Source organism: Gobio gobio (genome assembly GCF_949357685.1).
Source record: "Gobio gobio genome assembly, chromosome: 8".
Taxonomy (NCBI): domain Eukaryota; kingdom Metazoa; phylum Chordata; class Actinopteri; order Cypriniformes; family Gobionidae; genus Gobio; species Gobio gobio.
In genome coordinates, this window is record NC_137114.1 from 50,284,731 (window position 1) to 50,312,633 (window position 27,903).

General features: G+C 39.8%; 1 protein-coding gene across 1 annotated transcript; it reads left to right on the forward strand.

Annotated features, from left to right (window-relative positions):
* Positions 1 to 59: 59 nt before the first annotated feature.
* On the forward strand, positions 60 to 27,903 carry LOC307129987 (uncharacterized protein). Its single transcript, XM_079822817.1, has 4 exons — positions 60 to 125; positions 985 to 1,035; positions 1,204 to 1,441; positions 25,725 to 27,903. The coding sequence occupies exons 3-4, from the start codon at positions 1,354 to 1,356 to the stop codon at positions 26,576 to 26,578; spliced, it is 942 nt and encodes a 313-aa protein (XP_079678943.1). The 5' UTR covers positions 60 to 125; positions 985 to 1,035; positions 1,204 to 1,353; the 3' UTR covers positions 26,579 to 27,903.

A 27,903-nucleotide genomic window follows, 5' to 3' on the forward strand; every position in this document is an offset into this window, starting at 1 on the left:
GAGTAACGTTTGCTGCTCAATGCGTGCGGCAGGGGTTCACGACAGCTGAGAGCGCGTTTGCGGCAGCTGGAAAGCGCGAACCTGAAAAAGTGAAGATGGATGAGAGAAAGGACGCACCACAAAAGGTAAACAAACACGTATCTAACGTTATAATGGATTTAGTCCGGGGTTTTTTTTCTTGAACAGATGTGTAAGGTTCACAAACATTCGCGTTCAACTGTTATTTGTGTTATCGACATATTTATGAGTTTTTTTCAAGTGGTTTAAATGCCTTGCGTGAATGCATGATGATCACAGACTGTTTTGCTTAGTTTAGAATAAGAGCTGTGAAAAATAACCAAATAGACTAAAAATATATGACATAAATGCACTTAGATCATAATCTTTTACAGCAGTTGTCATCCACATTTTGAATGTATTACAGTATTTCTCGATTGCTTAAACACATTTCGTATGCCTCCATGAAACTCAAAACACTAAACCCAAATCCATAACTTCTCACCCAATTCCCCATTCTTCCTATTTTTTGGTCAAAATGAAACCAATTCAATCTTGCTGAAAAACACACACATACACACATCCTCAAATTCTGATTGGTGTGTCATCGGTTTTGCTACTTAATGTTTACACATGGATAAATGTGTGCTATTTGTTTTTAAAGTGTGATACTTGAGTTAATTATATTGTGTTTGTGTTTTCTGAATGAGAACATGATTAAACCTGTGCAAAATGAGGGCATTTTTCTAGAGTTTTTCCGAAAACATTGGAAAAATTGGTATGTGTGTGAAAACCGGTGAAATTGTTTTAGTGTGTTAGCAATTTTGTGAAAAACTGTAACAAGAGAATTACAGAACTTTGGCTCATCAAAAATCTGATATTTGATAGACATGATCTCTTGTTTTCTGTTATTAAATCAGGGTTCACTTGAATCTTCCCATTTATCCTCCTTGAACTGATTCTAACAACTTAATATGTTTATTTCAGACCCGATGTAAGTGAAAGAGCAAATACAAGAACTGGAGTGAAAATTCAAAGGTGATGATCCTGTAGTTTGCTTCAGACTGTCGACACCAAAAAAATGTGCTTAATGTGCCAATTTACAGAAGATCTCAGACATCACCATAATGAATGAGGTGAAAACAGGGAACGTTTGGCTTTTCAGCAGCTCAGTTAAACATTATGGTCTGTACTTTTTAAATGCAGATTGAATTAAAACACAGTGATCACAGTTCACACCTGCAGTGAAGCCCCTCCCACAACAATTCACCAATAAATACTGGGAATATCCACATCATCCTACAAGAGAAGGACAAACTCCAGGTGTAGCAGCTGAAATCTGTGTGACTGTTAAAGATGGAGTTTATTAAAGAGGAGATTGAAGACATGAGTTATCCAGAACCATCCAGAATAAAACATGAAGAAGATACTGAGGAACAAACAGGTTGGTGTCAATTCTTGATTTTACATTGTTGACTGCTTTGATAAAAGTGGATTGATGAGCAGTATATGGATGAAAAACAATAATTACCTTGTGTATGGGCAATTCTACAGAATTGGTTCAAAGTCAGAGTTGGAAACATCTTGAAACCTATTCGGTTGTTAAAGGGTTAGTTCACCCAAAAATTAAAATTATGTCATTAATTGCTCACCCTCATGTCGTTCGACACCCGTAAGACCTCCGTTCATATTCGGAACACAAATGAAGATATTTTTGTTGAAAGCTGATGATTGAGAATAGGGATGGGCAACAGTGGTCGAGTAATCGAGTACTCGAACGTGACAGCGTTCAACGATCATGAGAACGATGATCGCCCTGAAAAAAAAATATTTGTCTTTTTTTTAATTGGTTATTGCGTGGTTTTGCGCGGGACCGGAGGTCTGATTGGTTAGTGTTATACAGCACGCCTCCAGACCACGGCGAAATAAAGTGAAACTGAGGCGTGCACTGCAGTGATGTCTGGAATCACTGATCATTAAATGGTTATTGCAAGATGTGCAGCGCCAATCTGTCATAGCCTACATAGCATTATAAAGAGAACACTGTATAGGAAATAGAATGCTGTAAATGATCTGTGCTTAGTTCCCCGTGTATCAGCTGTTAAAGGAAATCCACAGAGAAACTAGCGAGAACACTCAGACTAGCGCGGGAAGTTCATGTGAGCTAGGCTTGCTACGATAGTCGGTGTTGCCGGTGTTACCGGTGTCCAGACTCAACACCGGTTACATCACTTGCCCACCGTGGCACCGCCCACCGTCTTTTTGATTTTTTTATAGCAATAAAATAATTTAGTTCAGTTAGAGAACAGACAATACAAATAAAAACTGAACGTATCTGCTTAATAAAGCAGGATCCGACCGTGAGTCTCGGCAGCGGCAGGAGTCATTCATCAGATTTAAGAGTGAGGAGCTGACTGAGATGATCGCGGAAGGTTTGGTTTCAAAGCGAAACGTAAAAGCGCCTATTTAAGGGAGTTTGTCATTTGTTATGTTGTTGTGTTTTTCATTAAAAATAATAGACTAATGAACCCACAATTCAAGCTACCCGCAGCCGAATTGGCGCTAATTCAAAACCGAAAGTTGAATGTGCACGGCCGCACAGAGCGCGCATTGTTTACTTTCGCCTGGCTTCGCAGTGCGAGCCTCCGCTACGCTGACTGCGCGCATTTCTTTTTGCCGCGCGCACCCTCGCGCTCGTGCGGGCGCGTCGAGTATAAACGAGGCTTTACGGACGAACTGTTATTCATTCATGGCGTGCATCTCAATCATAGACTGATCAATGCTTGATCAGTGCCCTGACTACTGAACTAGGGAACTGATTGAGACGCACCCATGGCCTCACAGAGCGCGCATTTACAGACGAGCTGTCATTCACGTGGGTGAATACGCAACACTGGCGCGTTTTCAGTTCAGAGCGGTCGTGTGCATGTTACTTTCGGTTAGATAGAATTAGTGATTTAAAAGCCTCCGCCGGTGATACCGGTATTACCGGTGTTGTCACACATCAATTAACCGGTGGGAAAATTTCCTCACCGTCACATCCCTAATGTGCGCATTCGCGTCCTTTTCTGCAGATGCACGTTATAAGATTACTTTTATGTTGTCTATATCTGATTCATCTAATATAAGAAGCCTTTGGTTGAGCTTAATAAGCTAGCAAAGCGCTGCAGTTATACCGGCTGTTGTTCATTCTCTTCAGTTTCAGCTCAAACGCATATTTCATGCTCGACATGATGGTTTAGAGACAGTCATATTCTTTTTAGATAGGCTATTTCTTTCTCAGAATCATTGATATTAGTAATGCAGCAGTGCTATACTGTTCTCGTATTTTTTAACAGTAGACTAGTTTATTTAAAGTTGTTTTTCGTTATGAGTTCGAAAACGCGCAGTGATGTCTGTAAACGCTTCGATCATGAATAATAAAATGAAGTGCATGATGTGCAGAGTCAATCTGTCATAGCATTATAATGAGAACACGATTTTAATAAAATGTTGTTTCTGTGTGCTTTCGTTGTCCGTGTATCAGCGTTGTTGGGAAGAGCGCATTCAAAATGTTCCGTTTCAAACCCTTCGCCTGTAAAATCTAGCACGCTGAAGTTCACGTGCGCATTCACGTCCTTTTGTGTTGATTTATGTCGTAATAGGTTCATAATAATCTTCATATTAATATTGATATAGGGTCCGTTTGGTTGAGTTTATTAACCAGCTAGCAAGCTCTGCATGGTGGTGTTATTTCAGTTTCAGCTCAAAGGCAATGCTCGATATTACTGACTTGGTTATTTGAGACAGTCATTTTATAAAGATGTTTCTTTTTCAAAGACATTTATGCATCATAATCTAGCAGTTATTTTTTGTTTTATATGTTCATGTTTTCATATACCTGTTTTCATGTCACGTTTGTATTTGTCAACAACCATTTTCATAACAGTTTTCATTATTTCAATGACGGACATGCCCCGCCCCCTGCACATACCCCGCCCCCGAGTACTCGAGTACTCGTTTTTGAGACCTATCGATGATCGAAATGAGAAATTGACAAAAATGCCCATCCCTAGTTGAGAAAGGCTTCAGATAGGCCTCCATTGGCATTCAGTACATTCACACTCACAAGACCCATAAAAGGCACTTAAAACGTTGTTACAAAGTCCATCTCACCACGGTGGCTCTACAATAATTTTACGAAGCGACGACTATTTTTTTTGTGCGCAAAAAAAATCAAAATAACGACTTTATTCAACCTCTTCTTGTCTTCCGTGTGTGCCTCCACGACGCATGCGCAAGAATATGACGTAGCGCCGGGGTTCAGGAATCCAAGAAATGCACACTTTAGCCCCATTTGAGCACTACGCCGAGACCTAAAGCACGACCAATGTAGAATTCAACAGCTTAGATACGCACGTCTTCCTCTGCTTGTAAACAAATCGATTCTGGGTCATGTGTCTGAACGGCGGATCTGCGTCATATTCTCGCGCCGGATCTGCGTCATATTCTCGCGCATGCGTCGTGGAGGCACAAACGGAAGACGAGAACAAGTTGGATAAAGGCGTTATTTTGATCTTTTTTTGCGCACAAAAACTATTGTTGTCGCATCGTAAAATTATTGTGAGATGGTGAGATGGACTTTGTAACGACGTTTTAAGTGCCTTTTATGGGTCTTGTGAGTGTGAATGTACTGAATGCAAATGGAGGCCTATCTGAAGCCTTTCTCAGCCATCAGCTTTCAACAAAAATATCTTCATTTGTGTTCCGAAGATGAACGGAGGTCTGACGGGTGTCGAACGACATGAGGGTGAGTAATTAACGACATGAGGGTGAGTAATTAACGACATGAGGGTGAGTAATTAATGACATGATTTTCATTTTTGGGTGAACTAACCTTTTAAGTCTGACGTCACGCTGCAGCGCTTCTGGGTCTCATACCACAAGAAAAATAACAAACAGTGCTAATATACACACACAAGGCGGTGTAATACTACAAAAAAATGCAACCCCAAATCAGAAAAAGTTGGGACAGTATGGAAAACGCAAAAAAAAGAAAACAAAGAAGTGATTTCTAAATTTACTTTGACTTGTATTTCATTGCAGACAATATGAACACAAAATATTTCATATTTTGTCTGGTCAACTTCATGTCATTTATAAATATGCATCCTTTCCTGTCATTCAGACCTGCAACACATTTCAAAAAAAGTTGGGACAGGAGCAATTTAGGGCTAGTAATGAGGTAAAATGGTTAAATAATGATGTGATTTTTAAACAGGTGATTGTAATTATGATTTGGTACAAAAGCAGCATCCAAGAAAGGTCTAATCCTTTAGGAGTAAAGATGGGCAGAGGATCGCCAGTTTGCCAACAAATACGTGTGAAAATTATTGAAATGTTTAAAAACAATGTTCCTCAAAGAAAGATAGGAAGAGATTTGGATATTTCACATTCAACAGTGCATAACATAATTAAAAGATTCAAGGAATCTGGAGGAATTTCAGTGCGTAAAGGACAAGGGCGCAAGCCTAAGCTGAACAACCGTGATCTCCGATCCCTCAGGCGGCACTGCATCAAGAATCGTCATTCATCTATAAGCGATATCACCACATGGGCTCAGGACTACTTTGGCAAACCTTTGTCAAGTACCACAATACGTAGTTACATCCACAAATGCCAGTTAAAACTGTACTGTGCCAAAAGGAAACCCTATGTTAACAGTGTCCAGAAGCGCCGTCGACTTCTCTGGGCTCGGAGGCATCTGGGATGGACCATCACACAGTGGAAACGTGTACTGTGGTCAGATGAATCAGTATTTCAGGTATTTTTTGGGAGGAATGGACGCCGTGTGCTCCGGACCAAAGAAGAAAAGGATCATCCAGACTGTTACCAGCAACAAGTCCAAAAGCCAGGGTCTGTCATGGTATGGGGTTTTGTCAGTGCCCTTGGCAAAGGTATCTTGCACTTCTGTGAAGGCACCATTAATGCTGAAAAGTACATAGAGATTTTGGAGCATAATATGCTGCCTTCAAGAAGACATCTTTTCCAGGGACGTCCATGCATATTTCAACAAGACAATGCAAAACCACATTCTGCACACATTACAAAGTCCTGGCTGCGGAGGAAGAGGGTACGGGTACTTGACTGGCCTGCCTGCAGTCCCGACCTGTCTCCAATAGAGAATGTGTGGCTCATTTTGAAGCGAAGACTCCGTACTGTTGCCCACCTTAAGACTTGTTTGCAGGAAGAATGGGACAAAATTACACCTGAAACACTTCATCACTTGGTGTCTTCAGTCCCTAAATGTCTTTTAAGTGTTGTGAAAAGGAATGGCAACATTACAAAGTGGTAAATGCTTTACTGTCCCAACTTTATTTGAAATGTGTTGCAGGTCTGAATGACAGGAAAGGATGCATATTTACAAATGACATGAAGTTGACCAGACAAAACATGAAATATTTTGTGTTCATATTGTCTGCAATGAAATACAAGTCAAAGTAAATTTAGAAATCACTTTTCTTTTTTTTATTTGCGTTTTCTATACTGTACCAACTTTTTCTGATTTGGGGTTGTAATAATCATAACCTTTTTCATATCATTTCAATCATACCAAAATTCCAGATGGCCAGTGATTCATCTTTTATAAATCGTTAAAATATTAATGTCTGTGACGCTGTGAGCACGGATACTGTTGAGTAGACTGTAAGTATTTAAAATGTTTAACTTTTTAAAATGTTTGATGTTTAATATGAATAAATGGCGCTCATAAATGGCTGTTGATGGCATTATCAAGTGAAACGAATTGTGGCTTGGACCCAGAAACGGCATTCCGTAGGTCACGACTTAACAAGCGGATTGTCACTACCAAAACACAATATAGTTTTTTTTTTTTTTGCACAATCGCTAGGACACATTTCTCAATACGATTTTTTCAAACCTCTTCACACAGTTCTCCTAACCAACTTTCATCTTGGCACATTCAAAGTGCATTAAATCTACCAAAACACTTAATTCATGTCTCAAATCAACTCTTTCTTCCAGAACACTAACAATGATTTTCAGCTGACAAACACAATTTGTCAAGCATTTCCTTACAAAACAAGAATGAAACTCTCCACAGCTTATAATTCATCTACTTGCTTTGATAATATTTGATTTTTTAAATTCATAATATATTTAATTACAATATGAAGTGTAATTTATAAGATTTGCTGTATTTTGAATATTTCTTTGTAAAAAAGCATAAAGTTGATCATACTGATGTCAAAGTTAAGGATTCATTAGTTTGAACATGCATTGAACCAAACTCTATCATAACATCTTAGTTGATAATTCAGTATACTTTATTTTTGACAAAATATCCCATGTTTCAGTCAGGACAGCACATTTTCGATAGTGACAGTAGTACTGTTTTAGTAGTGACTACAATTAGTTTGTCATGGCTGAGTCAGACAGTAAACAATTTATATTAATACCAATAACGGACTAAAGCCAGGTTTCCATCCAAGGATTTTTTTTTTTTTTCGTGCAAAAAAAAAGGTTAAGAGCATTCAAATGTTTACCAATATTCTGATGGAAATGACAATTATCAATAATTTTTTGCCAATGTCGACACAATCTTTTTCACTTTAGTGCATAAATTCTATGTCAATACTTTAAATGTCACGAAAACTAGTTTGGAAACACTTTTTGTCGAGAAAAAAGGCTTTAAAGCAAATAAATGTGGTGTCACATGACAGAATTAGTGTCCGCATTACTCCCGTAAAGCACCGTTTATCTATAGTTCAAGGGCGCACTAAATCCATTATATTCATATAATTAAATGGTAAGAATAAGACGTGTTACTTCTCAAACATCATTCATCCGTATATTTGTAATTTTGTGTTTTTTACAATCTAACGAAACTTCAGAATAAAAAACTTATAAATAATAAAAATAATAGCTAACTGCACCGTTTCTGAATATTGTTTGATGAAGTATAAAATGACACTTGTTAATAAAAAGTATTTATGTAAAGGGGCTACAATTTAATATATATAATAAAGTTTTGTTTCAAAATAGATGAGGAAAATAAAGCGTCTTGAAAATCTCGGCGGCTTATCAAAAATTAAAATGTGGCGTCTGTGAATCAAAGGAAGGCTGTTGGAGTTTCTTTCCAATACTGACAAAAAGAAAGATAAAATACACAACATGTTACTTCTGTATCTGAATAAATAAAATTAATGGCATAAAATCACGATTTCATAGGCAGGATCTGGCTACTTGACAAATGAAAATCACAAACACACAATTTTTAATAAAATAATTTGATAATTACAATTAATGAATACATGGGCGTCAGAACCATTGTTTGTTGGACAACTGACAAACCCACCCACTTTTTAAGACCAATGATATTGGACCCACTCACTTTTACCAAATATAATTCTGTTCACCTACCCCTAACCAATAAACACTTTATTATTAAACACACGTTAGATGCTTTATTTCCACTTATCGAATGTTTGTCTTTATTGAAAATAAATGCCTATCCCATCTGATATGTGATGGGAAAAGGGAGTAGAGCGAGTTCGGCTAAAGGTGGATTCGAACCGTGGGTCGATTTGCATCAAAACTTTCTGCCATGCGCCTTACCTCTACACTATTGTTACTGTAAATGATTTGGTGACTTTTGTAATTTTGTCTAGCCCAACCAGACGTTTAGTAAACGATGCAGACTATTTGCATATTTTATATATTTACCTTTATAAAGGGCATTTCCCCTAATCTTATTAAATATATTCATTTTAAATTGTTACATTTTATCAATAAATTAGATTAGTATAATAAGACACTATAGGGCTGTTACCAATCAAATTAAATCATTTACACTAAATAATTTAACATGAAACAATATTATGAGTTCGTTGAATATACAAATAAGACATTTTGGAAATAATGACACTTTAAACATGTAACAGTAGGTGGCACCAGGTGACTGTCATAATGGGCGAGTCATTGAAAAATGCTTCCTTCTCATTTTGCGCGAAAGTTGTGCTGCTGACTTGTCACTGGTTTCCGTGACGGGTCACAATAATGTCTCTGAAACATCTGTGTATTGCCAAATATTGCATTTATTTCACTTCAGCTGATAAAGTATGCAAACAGCGCGAGCGTCACTGCGGGAAGCAGAAAGTGTCCGACTTCACGTCTCCGTTTGCAGCTCCTGCCCGCCTGCACGCGGCTACTCTCGCCGATCGGTTACATCCGGTCGCAGCCGATGTCGAACACACCTATTGAATCTTTGACTTCAAAATGCTGACTCATTCAGTAATGAAAACACTGTTGAGTGCTTCGGTGAGCTGTGCTGTTCTGCTGTGATCTTTGTTTGGAACTATTTATGCTGTTAAAATAGAACAAAAACGGTCAATGTTGCGTCTAAAATGTAAGTGACTTATTATGGATTACTTGTTTATTGAACTGTCATATGAAATAAATGTCATATTTTCAATCATGATGGTATTCAGTCAAGTCAAGTTGCCTTTATTTATATAGCGCTTTATACAATGGCAATTGTTTCAAAGCAGCTTTACAGTGATAACAGTGACATCAGAAAACAGTGATGTCATACAGCTCAGTTCATTTACATTTATGCATTTAGCGGACGCTTTTATCCAAAGCGACTTACAACTGAGTACAGGTAGCGATCTTTCATGAAGAGACGAGTAAACGCAAAAAGTACCTGAAATACTTAGTCTGTGTACATTGCTCAGTGTAGCACAGGCTAGAGTAGGGAGGGAAAAGGGGAAGAAAGAGAAAAAAGATTTTTTTTTTTTTTAATGAGGTTAAGTTTTTTTAAGTGCTCACAGAAGAGATGAGTTTTTAGTTGTCTTTTGAATGTTGTCATTGATTCTGCGTTTCGGATGGCGGTGGGAAGATCGTTCCACCAGCCGGGAAATTTGAATGAAAATGTTCTGGAAAGGGATTAGGGCTGGTCCGAATACCATTTTTTGAGCTTCGAAGCTTTGGTAGTAATTAAATATTTGCCTATCTTCCTGGATGGGTTCTAGCCAATTAGGGATCATCTTGGTTCACCCCTCCCATAAATTATTTGTTATCTCTGGGGTCTCTTACTTCCCTGCCCTAAGCAGAGAGTACATTTAGACCTGATTTCTTATTATAAGAACATGGTACGTTCTACAAAGATTTCATTCAACTCATCTGTTGGATTATACACAAACAAACAAAAAATACCATGCAAGGTAGGGGTGTGACGATAACCGCATCACCGCAATATTGCAGTAATGAGATACCTACCGCGGTGTGAGGTCATCACCGCAAATGTTTTTTTTTTGCTGTGGTGAAAGTTACTGGTGTGCATATATGGTGTTCGATATGAACATTAAACACAATAATCATTGCTTATAATGTACTGTCTTCCGTGAGTCCTATATAGGCCTCTGTTCAAGGGCTTCTGGAGAAAAAAACCTTTCTGAGCAAGGGAGGGACCATTAAACATATGGGGGATTTATTTTGTTTTTGTGTCTGATTAGCCTATTATTAATTAACTGCTAGGTTTCAGTATTTGTGATTAGGGATGCTCATATTGACCGTTTAACCGTTAGCCGAAAGTAAATTTTTGGAGAAGGTGCGCGCGCCGCGCAGTCAGCGGAGGCTCACGCTGCGGAGCCAGACGAAAGCAAGGCTTGAGAGGGTGTTTTCTGCCGCTGGTCTAACTGTCAACAGGCTGCGCTCCAGACTAACCCACATTACTTTGACATGTTACTTTAAAAAAAATAAAAAACATACAAGGTGTGGATTGAGGTAGGCCTGCTATTTTTATTTGACGGAAAAAAACTATTCCGGTTCTTCAAAGCTTTAAACGGATTCAGTGTATTTTCGTTTTGTCATGTGTGATGTTTACAGATAATGTTCAAGTAAATACACACAAACACAGGCATAAAAAAAAAAAAGCATAACATAAAGATTTGGAGTTAGATTTGAATTGCAAGTAGCGATCCTTCTCTTATTTGGTTTAGGCAATAGTTGACGGCGCTAGAGCCAGATGACATTATTCATGACTCGCTATTTGGTTTAAGAAATTGCGCCATTCCGTACCGTTGAGAAAAGAAGAGAAAGCTGCAGAAAGAACAAGTCGAGCTCAACCTGGCCTAACATTGCTTAGTTCTGATGAGTTGTGATAAACTTCGATTCTTATTTCTTTAGACATTGTTTTTCAGGTAACAGTTCGTGGATATAAACGCACTCGTCCAAACGATGACAAACTGTTCCATAATTCCTATTTAACTCAAAAGATATCGAAAAAACAACAAAGTTATATATATATATATATATATATATACATTTTATTTCATATTATTGTTGTTAATATGTCTATTTGGCCTATTAATAATTAGATTTTTTTAAAGGTGGCCCCCTGCTTAGGGCTGTTCGGTCCCTGTACGACCGGCGCAGGAGCTTGGTTCGCATTGCCAGTAGTAAGTCAGACCGGTTCCCAGTGCATGTTGGACTCAGGCAGGGCTGCCCTTTGTCACCGGTTCTGTTCATAATTTTTATGGACAGAATTTCTAGGCGCAGCCAAGGGCCGGAGAGTGTCCGGTTTGGGGCCTTACGATTTCGTCGCTGCTTTTTGCAGATGATGTTGTCGTGTTGTTCTCCTCAGACCAGGACCTTCAGCGTGCACTGGGGCGGTTTGCAGCCAAGTGTGAAGCGGCTGGGATGAGAATCAGCACCTCCAAGTCCGAAGCCATGGTTCTCAGTCGGAAAAGGGTGGATTGCCCACTTCAGGTTGGTGGAGAGTTCCTGTCTCAAGTGGAGGAGTTCAGGTATCTTGGGGTCTTGTTCACGAGTGAGGGAAGGATGGAACGGGAGATCGACAGACGGATCGGTGCAGCTTCTGCAGTAATGCGGTCGATGTACCGGTCTGTCGTGGTAAAGAAGGAGCTGAGCTGTAAGGCGAAGCTCTCGATTTACCGGTCGATCTACGTTCCTGCTCTCACCTGTGGTCATGAGCTGTGGGTCATGACCGAAAGGACAAGATCCCGGATACAGGCGACTGAAATGAGCTTTCTCCGCAGGGTGGCTGGGCGCTCCCTTAGAGATCGGGTGAGGAGCTCGGTCACTCGGGAGGAACTCAGAGTAGAGCCGTTGCTCCTCCACATCGAAAGGAGCCTGCTGAGGTGGCTCGGGCATCTATTTCGGATGCCTCCTGGACGCCTTCCCAGGGAGGTGTTCCAGGCATGTCCCACTGGGAGGAGGCCCCGGGGAAGACCTAGGACAAGCTGGAGGGATTATGTCTCCCGGCTGGCCTGGGAACGCGTCGGGGTTCCCCCGGAGGAGCTGAAGGAAGTGGCTAGGGAGAGGGAGGTCTGGGCGTCTCTGCTTAGACTGTTGCCCTCGCGACCTGGCCCCGGATAAGCGGATGATGATGATGATTATGATGATTTTTTTAAAGGCGAATACGAAACAAAATAACGTAATTGAAAATCCTGTGAATAACTGGGCAAAACTTATATGGAAACGCCAATCAATGCTCTGAATTTCTGCTGCCCATTTACATGAGCAAGTTAAAATTAGGGCTGGGTATTGTTCAAAATCTTTCGATCCGGTGCCAATTTCGATACCTCAGTTTCGATACCGGTTCCTAATGATACTTTTTTCGATACCATATGTTTTAAAATCCATTTCAACATCAACAAAAATATATTAAACACAAAACTTTTATTTTTCACCTTAATTACAACAAATTCTGGTAACATTTTTCACTCAGGGTAACATTATTAATAAAACAGCTTGTGCTTTTTGGATAGGGGTGCGCCAGCAGACACTCAGGATTGGTATCAATCCTATCTTGGCCAAAATTAACACAAAAAGAGAAACCTTTTTGCCACAACATGAACAAATTATAAATAATAAATAATATTGCACCAACTAAAATTCAAAGGAATGTAAAAAAAAAACTTTTTAGTGCAAAATCAAATTGCATTTGTGATTAACCACTCAGCAGTTTTTCTTCAGAAAGATCAACATGTCGGCTTTTTCTGGTAACAGACAGGCCCGCTCCTGGCTAATGGTGTCCCCAGTAGTGGAAAATGTACGCTCTGAGGGCATCGATGAGGCTTGTACACAGAGGTACCTGCCTTCCAAGCTGGATAGCATTGGCAGTGTGTCCTTCATACTCCACCACCAAGTCGCTGGATTCACTTTGGAGAGTGTACACGGCAAACCTCTGTAGAGCTGTATCTCCTCCTGAATCTTCTCTGAGGTGCTGGTCATGCTCTTGGCTCTTACTTCTATCGCCATGCCTTCCTCTGCAAAAATCTCCTCACGGGCAGAAAGCTTTGCCCACTTCTACAAACAGAAAAGATAAAAACAAAATAAGGCAACAATACTGGGTAGCCAGACTCAAACATACATACATGCATATTCATTTTCTTCTGAAAATGAATTGGAAGAAACAGGATGTCCGTATATATTTACCCGTGTTGCTACTGGCGCTGCACAAGCTTCATCAGATAAGTCATCTTCACTTGCTGCCTCTTCATTGACTTCTTCGGGCTGCTGGGCCTGGGTCCTTTCACCTTTATTCTATATTTGATGGAAACACAGGTATCATGTACATTGATTTGATTTACAATGGAAGAGAATAATGATTACCAGTAATAAGAATATTAAACACACCAGATGTGTGGTTTCCCTACTAATCAGCTCCTTCTCTACTCTGTCCCACACTGCATCTGCGGCTGCCACTCTTGACTTAAATCTTGGGTCTAAGGCCATGCTTTCCTCCAAAAACTGCTGAATGCACTCCTCCTGCAAGACAAGAACATGGTATAGAAGTTAGGTTTCTGAGTATACCTTATGAAAACAATTGACAAATCAATAGGATTATGATACTCACTTGGTATCTTTTTGAAAGATCACCCCCAGGGTTTTTCCTGGGTCAAAAATGGTCTTCGGTGGTGGCTGACAGACATGGTCATCCATACACACACACACACACGCACGCACAGTAAAAAAGTTCCCTACCCACGTGATCTGCAAGTGCAATACTGACAAAACATTTTAAATAAATTCAAAGAAAATTTGTAATTTTTGCTTATCTTATTTTGATACCTTGATGTTTGTTTGTGTTCCTCATTTTTACACTATTTACTGATAATTGTTTTGGTATATAATCATATCAATATTAAAAAGTAGTATTAAAAAATGAACAAATAGCCTAATTTTCTGCTATATACAATTTCATAAAATTATCAGCTAGCTAACCACAACTTTGTTCTGGGTTCACTCCAGTCTAAACTAAATGATTTTAGGCTATTTATTTTACTACACATTGTCCAAATAAATAAGCTGAAAGACTGTGGATGATTAAAGCTAATTCTTACTATCCACTCTTGCTAAATTGTGTAAGCACACTTGTGTTCTCATTTCAAGTGTTCTGAGTAAATGATTTAACTGATTCATGAGTTCAGTGTTGGACTGATCCGTTCTAACCAGTCGTTAAAATGATTCGGTTCAAAGGAGTCATAATGTGGCGAATCGGACATTGGCTGACGCGCTGTGTGTGAATCCCGTCTGTTAGAACATCGCGAAAGATTTGTCAACACACAGAAAACACTTCATAACCGGATAGGATTTGTTTCACGTTTATTGAAAGTATGGTTTATGTCAGCTGGTCAGAGAATCAGTCAATGTTTTTTGAGCGCATTTCACACCCAGCGGTAATTAAAGGAAAACATCGTCTGATAGCGCCACGTGCAACATGGATTCGGTCTTCCGACCTTTTGATTTTGATTAACGTAATATGCGAAATATTAGAAAGCTAAGAATGCTTATTTTGAAGACAGAGAGCGTGCGAGCGGGGGAGGAGCTCTGATCGTTCTCTCTGACACTCAGTTAACGCAAGTGCAGCGGTCATCTATTCTACATCACTCATAAATCACAATAACTTATCAAATAAGGCTTTGGCGGGACAACAATTTGTTTTGGCGGCCGCCAAAAAAATTTCAATGTAGGAAAAACCCTGACCCCAGATTTTTTCTTTGATGCACTGAGTAAATGTGGAGTCCTCTGCACATATAGTGAAGTGGTGCTCAAGTTTCCCCAAGATGGGCAGAATCTGACCCAATGTTGGAATCCTTTCAGCGGGTATGCAAAGTGTTGAAGTATACAGTAGCTTCATGACTTTAACAAACTCCTCTGCTTTTCTGAAGTCATCATCAGTAACTAGCTCCAGTCTGAAAAATGTCCACATAGTTTTATTAACAAGATTAAACTTCTTAACAAAAGATATTTAGCACTGATACTAGAATAAGACAATTCAAATACATGTCCTTCTCCATTGTCCTCTTTAACCGAGCGTCCATGGCAGCTGCCTGGATGGCAGGAAACTGCTCGAGAAACCTCTCCACCATTAGAAAGAGGCTTTTTCACCTGTTCTTAACATCCAAGATGACTGCATGTTCTGGAAGGCCTACAGAGAGAGACAGATGGTTTAGAGTCAAACTGGTTATCCATTTGGGGAAACAGTTTAATAAACAATTTAACCAAGACAAGTTAAGTTTAGCGTATTTTGATTTCTACTTACCGAGAAGTTTCTGCTTTTCCTTTAAGACAGGTTTAGCCAGGCTAGACCTCTTCAACCAGACCACCATTGCATGGATCCTTCCTGCCCACCTTGAAACAGAGGGCACATTGTACAGTTTTTGAGCAGCAATGTTTAGTGTGTGAGCAAAGCAGCCAATCTTTATTATGCTCATCTTTTTCACTGCCACATACATGTTTGCTGCATTGTCTACAGTGATGGCTACAACTTTGTGCTTTATTTCAAATTCATCCAGAACAGAATGTCTCCTATTTCCTCTGCTGTGACTTCCCCTGTCTGGGACGTGTAGACTGCCCTTTTATGGAGTACGTTCTCCTTTATGGAACCTTCCTTCACATAGTGGACTGTAACGGTCAAATAGTGGTCTTGAGCCACACTGGTCCACCCATCAGCAGTCACCGCCACATCAGCCGCAACTTGCAACTTTCTCTTCAGATTTCCTATTTCTACTGCATACCATGCCGGAATAAGTGTATTTGACAGCAGGTCACTGCTGGGGGACTGATTCTGGGGGGTTAAGGTGCTTATCATCTCCCTATTATTGACATTAGAGCACAAAACAATAACAATATAATGGTTTCATTTTTTTTACTGACAATAACAGTAAAATATGTCATCCAGGCTAAAAGAGGCTATATTGGCAAACTACCTTTTTTTAAAAACTCCCTTTATATTGATAGCTTGCTCACCTGCACCATGGGGCCTCCACTGTCGAAAAAGGTAGCAAACCTTTAACAATAAACTCTGTGACTGCTCTGTGGCACTAATCTCGTCTTTGCTCAGACATTTCCCTATTGCTGACAGTGTGAAGGGATTGACACTTTCTGGTATTGTCTTCCTATTCCTAAAATCAGGGTGGACCGGTGCAGAGGCTAATGTGAAGGGGGAAATAGACAGCGCTAACGCTACAGCAACTGACTAGCAGCACAAGCTAACAGGGGCCTCCACTGTCGAAAAAGGTAGCAAACCTTTAACAATAAACTCTGTGACTGCTCTGTGGCACTAATCTCGTCTTTGCTATGACATTTCCCTCTTGCTGACAGTGTGAAGGGATTGACTAGCAGCACAAGCTAACATACATCAAGTAGTAGTCAACGTTATGGGGATGCATTCAGTTTAAGTAGTGAAATTACACTTATCTGTCAAGTATTTCTAAAATGTGTAACCTTAACGTTACGTTGGAAAAAACAAAGTTGTTGCCGGCCTGGTCAAAGAATAACGTTATAGCTCCTAGGTAACGTTACATAGCAACGCAGAGTTGTATCCACACATTCAAACGCGTTAGCGTTAAACAATTACTTTAACTTCTGTTCGCTAAAAAAGGTGATCTTTCTTACCTGCTACAATCCCAGAAATGCCAGATGATGTTGACGGGGGCAGGTTTGACTGCGATGAGGTGAAAGGCTCCTCTGGTTCCATCTTTTTACAGTCAAATACTGTGCAACTTTCTGCCTTAATATTGATCCCGTGCATGGTCAAGTGCTTCATTAAATTGGTGGTATTGCCGCCTTTGGTTGCAATACTCTTATCGCATATGTTGCACTTTGCTGACTCGGCATCCACTTTTATGAAGTGTAGCCACACTTTAGACCTCTTTGGCATTTTAAAACGACGCGGTAGAACACATGAGAAAAAACAACTACACTTGTGTTGTGTGACTGCGAGTATCTTCAGAAATCCTCTTTGTCACATGGTGGTGGACAGCCAATCGCCGGTGCTTTAGGGCCTTACATGCAAGTATGCTACAGACTCACACAGACACAGCCGCTTGGCTTTTGGAACGGAAATTTGGCACCGAAAGATAAATCAATTTTTGTACTCATAGTATCTGACTTTTTCATTCAATACCATAAAAGTATCGCCATTCGGTGCCCAGCCCTAGTTAAGATAAGACTTTATTGATCCCGAGCTGGAGAAATTCGCTTGTTATAGCTCCAGATACAACACAACAGATAGCAAAATACACATGAAATAAAAAAATAAAGAAATTGAAAATAAGAGCATAATATAGGCTACAAAATACAAATTGGTGTGAACATTGCACTGGTCGCGAAAAGGAGGTAGTGGCGGCGCGTTGTAGAAATAAATACATTTTGCATAACAAAAGTTGCCAGAAAATAGGCTATATGACTATAATATGCGGTACGAGCACTCCCTCGGAGAGTGTATTCAGTGCTGCAAGCAACATTGTCACTCCGTTAAGATCCTCGCTAAAACCAGACAAAGTGAACATGTTGGTTTTCCTGTCACGAAACATGAACACCGAAAAATAAAGCAGCAGGACTTGCCGATTAACTTAAGCGGCCCAACAGCCAAACACTTACTAGGCTAGCTCTTTTAAATTGCATTTTAAAAAAGGTTGATTAAGTTTAGCCTAATTAATAGTTAATTATTAAAATTTACAATTTAATATTAATGTTAATTTTAATGTGTCAATAATAAAGAAAACTGCTTTATAATTATTAATTTATATTGTTATTTACAAACTACATGCGTTCTTGATCGTGTCTTTAGTTGTTTGGGGGTCGGGGTGTGCGGTTAACCACCAAACCGCGAGATTATTTGCTTCTTCACCACGGTAAGAAAAAATCCCATACCGTCACAGCCCTATCGCACTGTGCACTTTCATTCACTTATTCAATAGTTACATGATTACATGAATTGGGAGTGATATACATGTATACTGGTCACGTGTATAGGTTGTAGACACAATAAAACTGCCGTCGAAGGCTATTTGAATGCAAGTCCAATGATCAATGATTTGATGCAGTTTATATGCAACACAGTTTCTGTGAGTTTCCTTGTAGGTTTTAGCTGTTTCACGCAGAGTTCATTTAAAGGTCATTGAGAGAATGGAGCTCTGGTTTGTTTGTTTCTCTTGTGATGAAACTAAATCTGTTGTTATCTTTGGGGTTGCTCAGAGTTTGCGGGGCAATAAAGTACTTAGTGGTGTCTCCTCCAGACAGAATGGAGCCTACGTCTTTCTGGTGATGGACAGAAGATTTTGGGGTCTGGAGTGTTGAGTTGGGTTTTGTGTGGAATTATGTTTGAACGAATCATCTGGAAGATTTATTTGTGTCTGCCCCCACAATTCCTACAGTTGAATATTTAGTGTCCCCAACTAGGCAAGCCAAAGGCTAAAGAGTTGATGGTGACAAGGAACCAAAACCCCCAGCTGACAAAATGTAGAAGTAAACCTTGGGAGAAACCAGGCTCAGTTGGGGTGCCAGTTCTCCTCTGGCCAACAAACAAACAGTGTATGATTATGATTCTTGCAACTTTACAGGTCAGAAGTCATATTAGATCAGAATATTTGTCCAGTTCCATTTGATTGAAGATCAGATTCATCACGCCGGAGATGGATTTGTTGAGGATGTCGTGCCGATGATGCCTTCACAGGGGAGAGTCTAGTTGACACGGTCTCTGCAGAACACTTCAGGCATGCGTTGGTCATGTCTAGGTCCACCATCTGATCTGGATACTGCAGTAAACCTCGGGATAAACAGAGAGACTAACATTAGCGTAGATGCCATTATTTTTATAATGTAACGAGTCATGTAACATCAGGTGTTGTGGGAAGTGTTCCTGGTTCCGGCTGACCTTAAGAATTAGATGGTTAGATGGATTGAAAATAGATTTTCTAAGCTTAAAAATAATACCCATTTTATAGTCTAGTAGCCAGCCCATAGAGCCCCATTGTGAACCCGGAAATGTTGAGTACACCAAAGTTTTATTGCAGAAATGTGAAGTATGGGTCCCCAGCATACAGAAACTGTCAGATGCTAATTTGCATATATTGAGCAATTTGCATTATTAGCTTAATCGTCCATTTTGACCACATATTTTGCACTGTATGGCCAATTTCTACAATATGTGAGTGGTTTTAGAGGTTTTATTGGATGCTGATTTCATTTCTGGCACTTTCAGACTTCAAAATTGTAATTCTATAACAAATTTAGATACATTTAACACATTTTTTGGTTATTTTCATGGTTAACATAATCTCACATTTCAGCATCACAAGAGCTCTTGATCTTTGATGTGAATGTTGATAACCTAAATTTGTTTACATTTCTTGAGGTCCGGTCATGTTTTTATGCAAATAAGCTGTTGCAGCTAGCTGTTGTAATAGTTAAGTATGTTTGGGAGCATAGTCTAGTTTTAAAGTGAAAATTCACCTTTTCTTATATTGCCCTTAATATTCATAGAAAAGTCAGTCAAGGGATTTAATTTTGACATTTTAATGTTGACATTACTAATGTTTTCACATTCAGATAAAAGGTGGACAGAGTTATAATGACAGTACTGTTCAATACATAGTGCACTACTAGTGTCGCGGAGCGGGAGTGTTACGGATACTCGGTGTTGCCATAGACAATAAATTAATTAATTTGGTAAATAAATATAAACAAATTTTTTTTATACATCACACAACTATTTACAACACAACAGAGGTTGGTAAAATAGGCTTAGTATTGTTTTTGAGCCATATAAGCATAATAAATAAGGTTATGACTCTAAAAACTAATATCCTAACTCATATATTTTTTTTATATTGTTAAAGACCGTCAGTAATAAAATAAGAACAAATAATCAAATTATGAGCAAAAGCACAAATAAATACAGCAGAACAAACATATACAAATGAAATAAACAGTTATTTTCATGTAGGTCTAAACTAGATTGTCAGGTACAAAAATAGTAATCAAATGTAAAATATCACTGCATAGTCTGCATAAAATGATATGTCACAGCATAAAAATACAGATTAATCCTTATTAAAAGTTATTCAGTCAAGAGCAGTGAGTGATTTTTTTTTTGTCTTTTGTTATCTCAATATTTATATAACCAATGACGATATTTTCCGGCTTTCCGTGTGTTCACTGTTATACGGTAGGGGGCGCTGTAGCGCATTTCCTGCACGAGAACAGAATCTCCTGATCAAAACACTGCCGAAGAAGCAACGTGCGATATCATAAGCAGATGCATATGCAAAATAACGCGATCATCACCATTAAACAGCATATACATCACAACTGCCCAATGTTATTGAATGAACTGTCAACCCAGGACGAGTTCTAGGACTGTCAAGCTTTGGGGTGTTGATGGACTCGATCTACAACATCTGTGTTTTGTTCATCGTTCAGACGTAACGTTAGTCTTTTAAAAAAACGATGATTTTTTCAGCTTTATGCTCAAAATGTTGCTTTTTCATGAAACTTGCAACAGTCAAGTGTTTATTAAAAAAATAATATATGAAGCTGGAATAAAACAGTGGGTCTGTTCTTTCTTTTGAAATATTGCATGTTTAGATATTCGGTGGACCATTAAAACTTACAAACTTGACCATAAATGCTGGCGGTGACTGGCAAATTTCATGTTTACGGTGATTTAAAAGACCTAACCGACTATGTTTACGATGATACTCAACAAGACAGGCATTTTGATATAATTTTGTGTGAATATTCGCGCGCTGTGAGACGCGTGGCCTTGCGTGTGTGTGTGTGTTGTGTTGTGTTGCTGCCCTTCGCGAGTATCAAACTGAGAGACACTTTCTCGTCTATGAGCGCTTGGCTTGAATATTTAAATTGGCAAGGCTTAAAAATGCGCAAATAATCAGTTTCCGTGAAGATGCAGCTCTGGGAGTGTCTTTCACGCTGGCACTGAACCATCGGGCAATTCCGTAATGACAAATATTTTATGCCACTCATTCAGGGGGGGCGGGGGGTCGTTTTGGGAGGGCGGGGCGCCCCCCCTGAACAATGGTAGGGGAAACACTGAGAGTGAGGAGCTCGGAGACACAGCCATACATGAGACTTTGTCAAACATTATTGCTACTGACGGTGCTTCATCAGCTTCTGTGCTATGTCATAAATCTTGCTACAGCTCATATACTTCTCACTCTAGAAATGTGAGTGTGGCGAGCAGCGAGGCCGAGTAGAGCGCAGAGTCGGGAGTGCCCCCCGGCCTGCGAAGGGCGTTGGGGTTATGTGGCGAGCAGCGGGGCCGAGGGACCGTGAGGGCGGGACGAGGCGGCGCTCATCAGAGAGGATGAGCGCCAGCTGCGAGCCGCAGCGATCTCGGCCCTTGCGGAGGAGTGAGGGAGTATAAAGGAGGAGCGACGACAGTGAGGGACGAGAGAGGACCAGGCCTGGATTTTGTGTTATGTTTTATTTTGTGTTCGCTGCAGTCGTCCGTGAGGGGCTGCAGCTTTTATTTTCACTTTGTGTTTATTTGTGTTTGTGTGTAGGCGGCAGTCGGCCGTGAGGGGCTGCCGCCGCCATATTTATTTTGTCTTTATTTTTGATTAAATACTTTGATTGTTCGCCGGTTCCCGCCTCCTTCTTCCCGTACAAACAACGTTTACTACAGTGAGCAAACGCAAGTCAGACTCGTGAGTCAGGCTGGAAAGCGAATCATTCGCTCTCAACTCACTGCCTTTGAGTATTCAAAACAGTGCTTGTTCTGTGGTCTTATTTGTGAAGAAAAAGACTCTAAAATTCCTACACTCAGGTTCATAGGGACTACTCAGAATTTCTTAAAGGTCCCTTGGCATGGCATTTTATAATGTTTCCTGAGGTGTACTTATATTGTTAGTATGATTTTTACATCATAAAATGTCATAATTTAGAAATAAAAGGCATTTTTTTCTATACTGCTGTTTGCCCTGTGGCTGTAGGCCCTGTTACAAGAGGCGTGTCTGCTGTGAGACTTCAGTAAAAACGCCCACTGTTGTGATTGGCTGACATCTTTGCATTTGATATGAGCGGAGGGGGCGTGGTTTAACGAGGTCTACGACGCACGAGCTGCTGCCAGAGAGACGGATGGACCAGAGTTCACTTCACATCGGTTCTGTCAGTCTCAGTTCAGTGAACTGTTTTAGTTACAGCATATACTTCAGGTTATTAGTCTATTTCTAGTTGGAGGGGCTGTCACTCATGTCAGAAAGTTAGTAACTTTAGTAAATTATGGATCAGCGCTGACTGGAGACGCGAACCGTTTAGAACGATTCAGTCCGATTTGGTGAACTGATTCAGTTCACTAAAAAAAAAACGGTTCAAAAGAAAGATCATTCGCGAACCGGACATCACTAATGTACCAGAGACTGAGCTCAGCGATTGCTAACAAAGTTATTTATAGTAACTATTGAGTTATGAGAGCGCTGTCAGTCAGCGCGAGTTTATTGTGTTTGTATTTGAGAGTTCTGAATAAACACGAGTCCCAGTCACGCCGAGTCCGTCTTCATCATTATTACCAACTTTGTAACACATGCAAAGTACCATTACAGCTGTCGAGATGAACGAGTTATGAGTAAGTGTTGATAATACCATTATTTTTAGATATGTTCCTATCATATGGAAAGCGTCAGTGACGCGCATTGAGTACACAGCGCAAACAAAGACACAACAGCAGTAATCGAATGTAATCCAGTTTATTGTGGGAATAGCTGGCTAGGCTGGCCCAGATACCCTCACGCTTACCCCCTTCTGCTTAACCCTTTAAGACCTAAGGGTATTTTTACAATTAATTTTCCGCCTGGTGTTATTTACTAAAAAAGCTTGTAAAACATCAACCCTGTTGTGCACAGACAATTGACACACCTCTTTTTTTTCAAGACAAGTTGCACTGTCAGTATATTTGTGTTGCATTGATGTCACCTGAATGTAAAATAAGTTATGGGACCATAAAGACAAATGAAAACATAAAACGGAAATTGAATCACTCAAATATTTATTGAAAACACACACAAATAAATAAAAGCTAAGCATATTTCCTCTGGAAAACAGTTTGTTCAAGTCTTTGGAGTCCTGGAACTCAGGAATAAACATGAAAACTTATACAGAACCAAAACTATTTACATTTTTCCAAAAAAAAGTCCAGGCGCTTTTGGCCTCTTTGGATTTTGGATATTTACTGGTGCCAAGCCTCAAAACAGTTCCTATCAGGAACTTCTCCTCAAACTTTCTCCTCAAACTTTCTCCACAAAACTGCAGCGCGTCTCTCTCTCTCCTCAACACTAGCCGTGCGTCTCTCTCTATCCACAATAACAGAGCTGTGGTTCATGCGTAATGACGCACACCAACGTGGATGACGGATCAGCCTGTCATTGGTCAAACCCTCATCCAAAATGGCAGCTAGCATCGCGCTAGCGGCAAAAATTACGGAAAATTTATAAATTATGGACATCAAGTGGATATATCTTGGATGTAAGCGTTTTGATTTATTGCTGAACAACTCCAAAAAGATGCACATGTTCCAGGCTGGATAGAAAACCTTCTGTAAAGGCTACAAAGACACCAAAGACACCCCCATGATGGCTAGCTCGTTAGCTTTCTGCTGGAAAATACGGTAAGAAAATCGATAAAAGTTTCATGAAATAATATAGATATTTATCGGAGGTGCTGTGTGACGTCGTGGGCGACGCCGTCGGGCTCTGAGGGTTAATCTTGCGCCGCGTAAGGCGCCTCCGCTGTGGGCCAGATGCAGTACTGGGGGTCGGGGATGTTGGAGGCCGACCGATCAGTGCAGCCCGAGCCTCGGCGTGTGTAAGGTTTATCTCTAAAGATGTGACTCTGCTGATGTTGAGCAGAAACGACTGTATGCACATTGTAGAACAGATAGACGCGACGAGGACGTACAAAAACACTGACTCACAAGATAGAAAACACGAAAACACCGTTCTGTCGGGAGAGAGAGAAGCCGCAGCGTGTGCACGAATAATAAATAATGAGCTACAGATAAGAAATCACTGATCACAGATCAGAAGGAACTGAAAAAAGACTTCTGTTTTCATTTGTACATCCAAACACTGAGAAACTGCCAGCATTCACTCGTTCACAAGCCAAGGACAATAATATGGCGCTCACATGGGCGTGCCAGATTCTCTGGTTGGAGGAAAGGGAGGAAACCGTTCCTGCTTGGACGTCAAACCAGGAGACTTCAGGATTGGCTCGTCTGGCCTGTCATTTTCTCAAAGGCAGAGAAAGACAGCCACAACTCGGTTTTACACCGATCAACATTTCTATCCACTTGGGGACAATATTCAGGCTAGGGGAACTCATATTAATGTTGAAAAACCTCATAAAATGAAAATTTCATGCCATGGGACCTTTAAGAGTTAATCAAAATGGTTAGATGGATTGAAAACAGATTTTTCTAAACTTAAAAATAATACCCATTTTATGTTATCCCACGTTGGAAAACATACCTGGATGGTTCTGGGAACATTGGATCTCACCTTGCATCTCGGTAAGACGAGAGGAATATTTTTTGCCAAATATGTTACATCATTCCGTGAGTAATATCTTATGATCGATGCCATGGATTATGTTACTTTTTAAATCGTAAGAATCTGCTGTAAATGGTGATGTGCCATGATCTATGATCTGTGCAATTGTCATAAAGTTATGAACAAAAAATGCCACGTGAAATATACATTTGTTTTCAGTTACCGCATGTGCTGTAAACTTTTTTGTGCCGACTCATTAGAGGGTGAAAATAATGCAACAGATGCATGTTGGAGTCATGATCTGAACGAGTAAAGTCTCTGATTTTTGTATGTGAAACTTAACTTGGAGGTGGCAGTGGTTCATGTAGGTTGTCTACAAACTGGAAGATTGGTGGTTCAATCCCCAGTTCCACCTGACCAAGTGTCGAGGTTTCCATGAGCAAGACACCCAACCCCAGCTGCTCCCCGTCGTCGGTGTATGAATGGGTGAATGTGAGGCAATGTGTAAAGCGCTTTGGATGGCCATGGGTCTGTTGAAAGCGCTATATAAATGCAGTCCATTTACCATTAACCACGTTTCGGTCATGACTGTTTTGGTAGTGACAATTTTAGATACTTTTGAGCCTTGTTTTAAGATGCTAATCAGCACATGGTTAGCTAACACAGTTCTAAATAGTTGTACACTAAAAAACTAAATCTTTGTCTGCTAATTGCAGGAAAAAAAAATTGTTAGTAGTTGACAGCAGGTTGTACCAATTCTGTAGAATGGGTAAAACATATTTTAACTATATTAACTAGCGACTAACAGGAAAAAAAAGCCTCATGAAAGGTCTGATACCTGATCTCTGTTGCTTTCTGCTATTAAATCAGGGTTCACTTGAACTGATTCTAACTTGATGTGTATTTTAGACCAGGTGGAAGTGAAACGGCAAAGACAAGAACTGAATGAAGTGAAGGAGGAACATCATATCTTTAAAACTCAAAGAACAAAAGCCAAAAAGCTGCACACCTGCACTCAGTGTGGAAAGAGTTTCACACAAAAAGGACACCTTAACACACACATGAGAATTCACACTGGAGAGAAACCGCACACCTGCACTCAGTGTGGAAAGAGTTTCACACATAAAGAAAACCTTAACAAACACATGAAAATTCACACTGGAGAAAAACCGTATACATGCACTCAGTGTGGAAAGAGTTTCACCCAAAAGGGAAACCTTAACGCACACATGAGAGTTCACACTGGAGAGAAACCGTATACATGCACTCAGTGTGGAAAGAGTTTCACATATTTAACTGATCTCAATTGTCATCTGCGCATTCACTCTGGAGAAAAAACATTTAACTGTGATCAGTGTGGTAAAGATTTTATTTCATCATCAAATCTAAAAAAACACCTGACAGTTCATTCAGGTGAGAAGCCTCATGTGTGTTCTCTCTGTGGAAAGAGATTTTCAAGGCTGGACAGTCTTAAACTGCACCAGAAAACACATGATGGAGTGAGAGATTATGTGTGCTGTGACTGTGGGAAGAGCTTTACTACAGCTATAGGTCTGAAACGGCACCAAAGAATTCATACTGGAGAAAGACCTTACAAGTGCTCATATTGTGAAAAGAGTTTCACTCAGTCTGGATCTCTGAAAGAACATGAGCGAGTTCATACTGGAGAGAAGCCGTACCGCTGTACTCAGTGTGAGAAGAGTTTCAGCCAATCAAGTCATCTAGTGACTCATATTAAAAAGTGTTGTTCTGTGTCACAGTGAGCAAATATTTTCTTCAGATCAAAAAAATTCAAGTAAATCATGTGAGATTCACATAAAGTAAATGTGAAGGTAGTTAACTAATGCATTTCTGTGAATTACCACAAGAGTTGTATTTTATATGTTATTTTTATTTGTTTATTATTTGATTGAAGCTTACTCAAAGAAATACCAAAATTGCAAGAGACAAGTAAGGGATAATGTACATCTATCCGGTTGTTATCGCAGAATAAACCCCAGTGTGACGCAGTCTTCCCTATGATTGTGTAGCCTACAGAACTAGACTGAGAGACAATTTAAAGGTCTTTGCAGGTTTTTTTGAGTTAATTAGCTGATTAGAGTGTGGCACCAGGTGTCTCCAATATTGAACCTTTTCACAATATTCTAATTTTCTGACATACTGAATTTGGGATTTTCCTAAAGCCTAGTTCAGACTGCACGATTTTCAAATAAATAAACAAATAAACACTGCATGACTGTACAAGAGGAAAAATCGCCAACAGCTCTGTCCCGTCCGCAAACTACGTTTCACAAGCAAACACATGCAAGAAGTGAGAAGGACACAACGCAAGATCACGTGTGTGTCAGACCGGCGTTCTCGCGCAAGACTGGAATTGTTATTAAAAATATAGACTGCTGTTCAGAAACTTGCTATCCAAATTGTCTGTGCGCTGATTTGCAGCAAAAAGGAGAAAAAGAAAAAAGATTATGGTGGAGGAAATGGTTGGGGAGACACAGGGAGCAAGGATTGTGTTTTGCAAAGAGAGTTTGAGGTAAATAAATAATTTTGCAGTGTGCTGCTGCGGCTGGTAAAGCAAATGTTTGTGCTTTGTTTGTGCTTGATATAACTGTAAATATATATATTAAAAATATGTATATTCTGGTCTATAACTCCTCCCTGAACCTCCGGCTGCCCTGTATCTTGCTCTCTCATTGGCTGTGAGTCATCGCAGATGTATTTTTCAGTCAGAACTCATTTCACACAGCAGGAGTTTAAATCGCAGACAGGCCCAGATATTTAGCATGCCAAATATCTCGGGGCGTTGGCGACTCATCTGCGATTCTCTCTGATCGTGTCTTTGATCATTCACTCAGCGTGATTGTCACTCACGTTCACGAGCACCAATTTGCCTATGATTTCAGGCATTTGTCAGCGATTTCCCAAAACCTGTCGGGCAGTGTGAACTTGGCATTAGTTGTCAGTTATAATCATCAAAATTAAAAGAAATAAACATTTGAAATATATCAGTCTATGTGTAATGACTGAATATAATATACAAGTTTCACTTTTTGAATAACTAAATAAATAAACGTTTTGATGATATTCT

What these genes read in the sequence shown, in the direction of transcription:
- LOC307129987 (XM_079822817.1), top strand. Translation starts at nt 1,354, where the DNA reads ATGGAGTTTATTAAAGAGGAGATTGAAGACATGAGTTATCCAGAACCA. An exon ending in AGATACTGAGGAACAAACAG is followed by an intron (nt 1,442 to 25,724) that starts GTTGGTGTCAAT and finishes TGTGTATTTTAG; the next exon opens with ACCAGGTGGAAGTGAAACGG.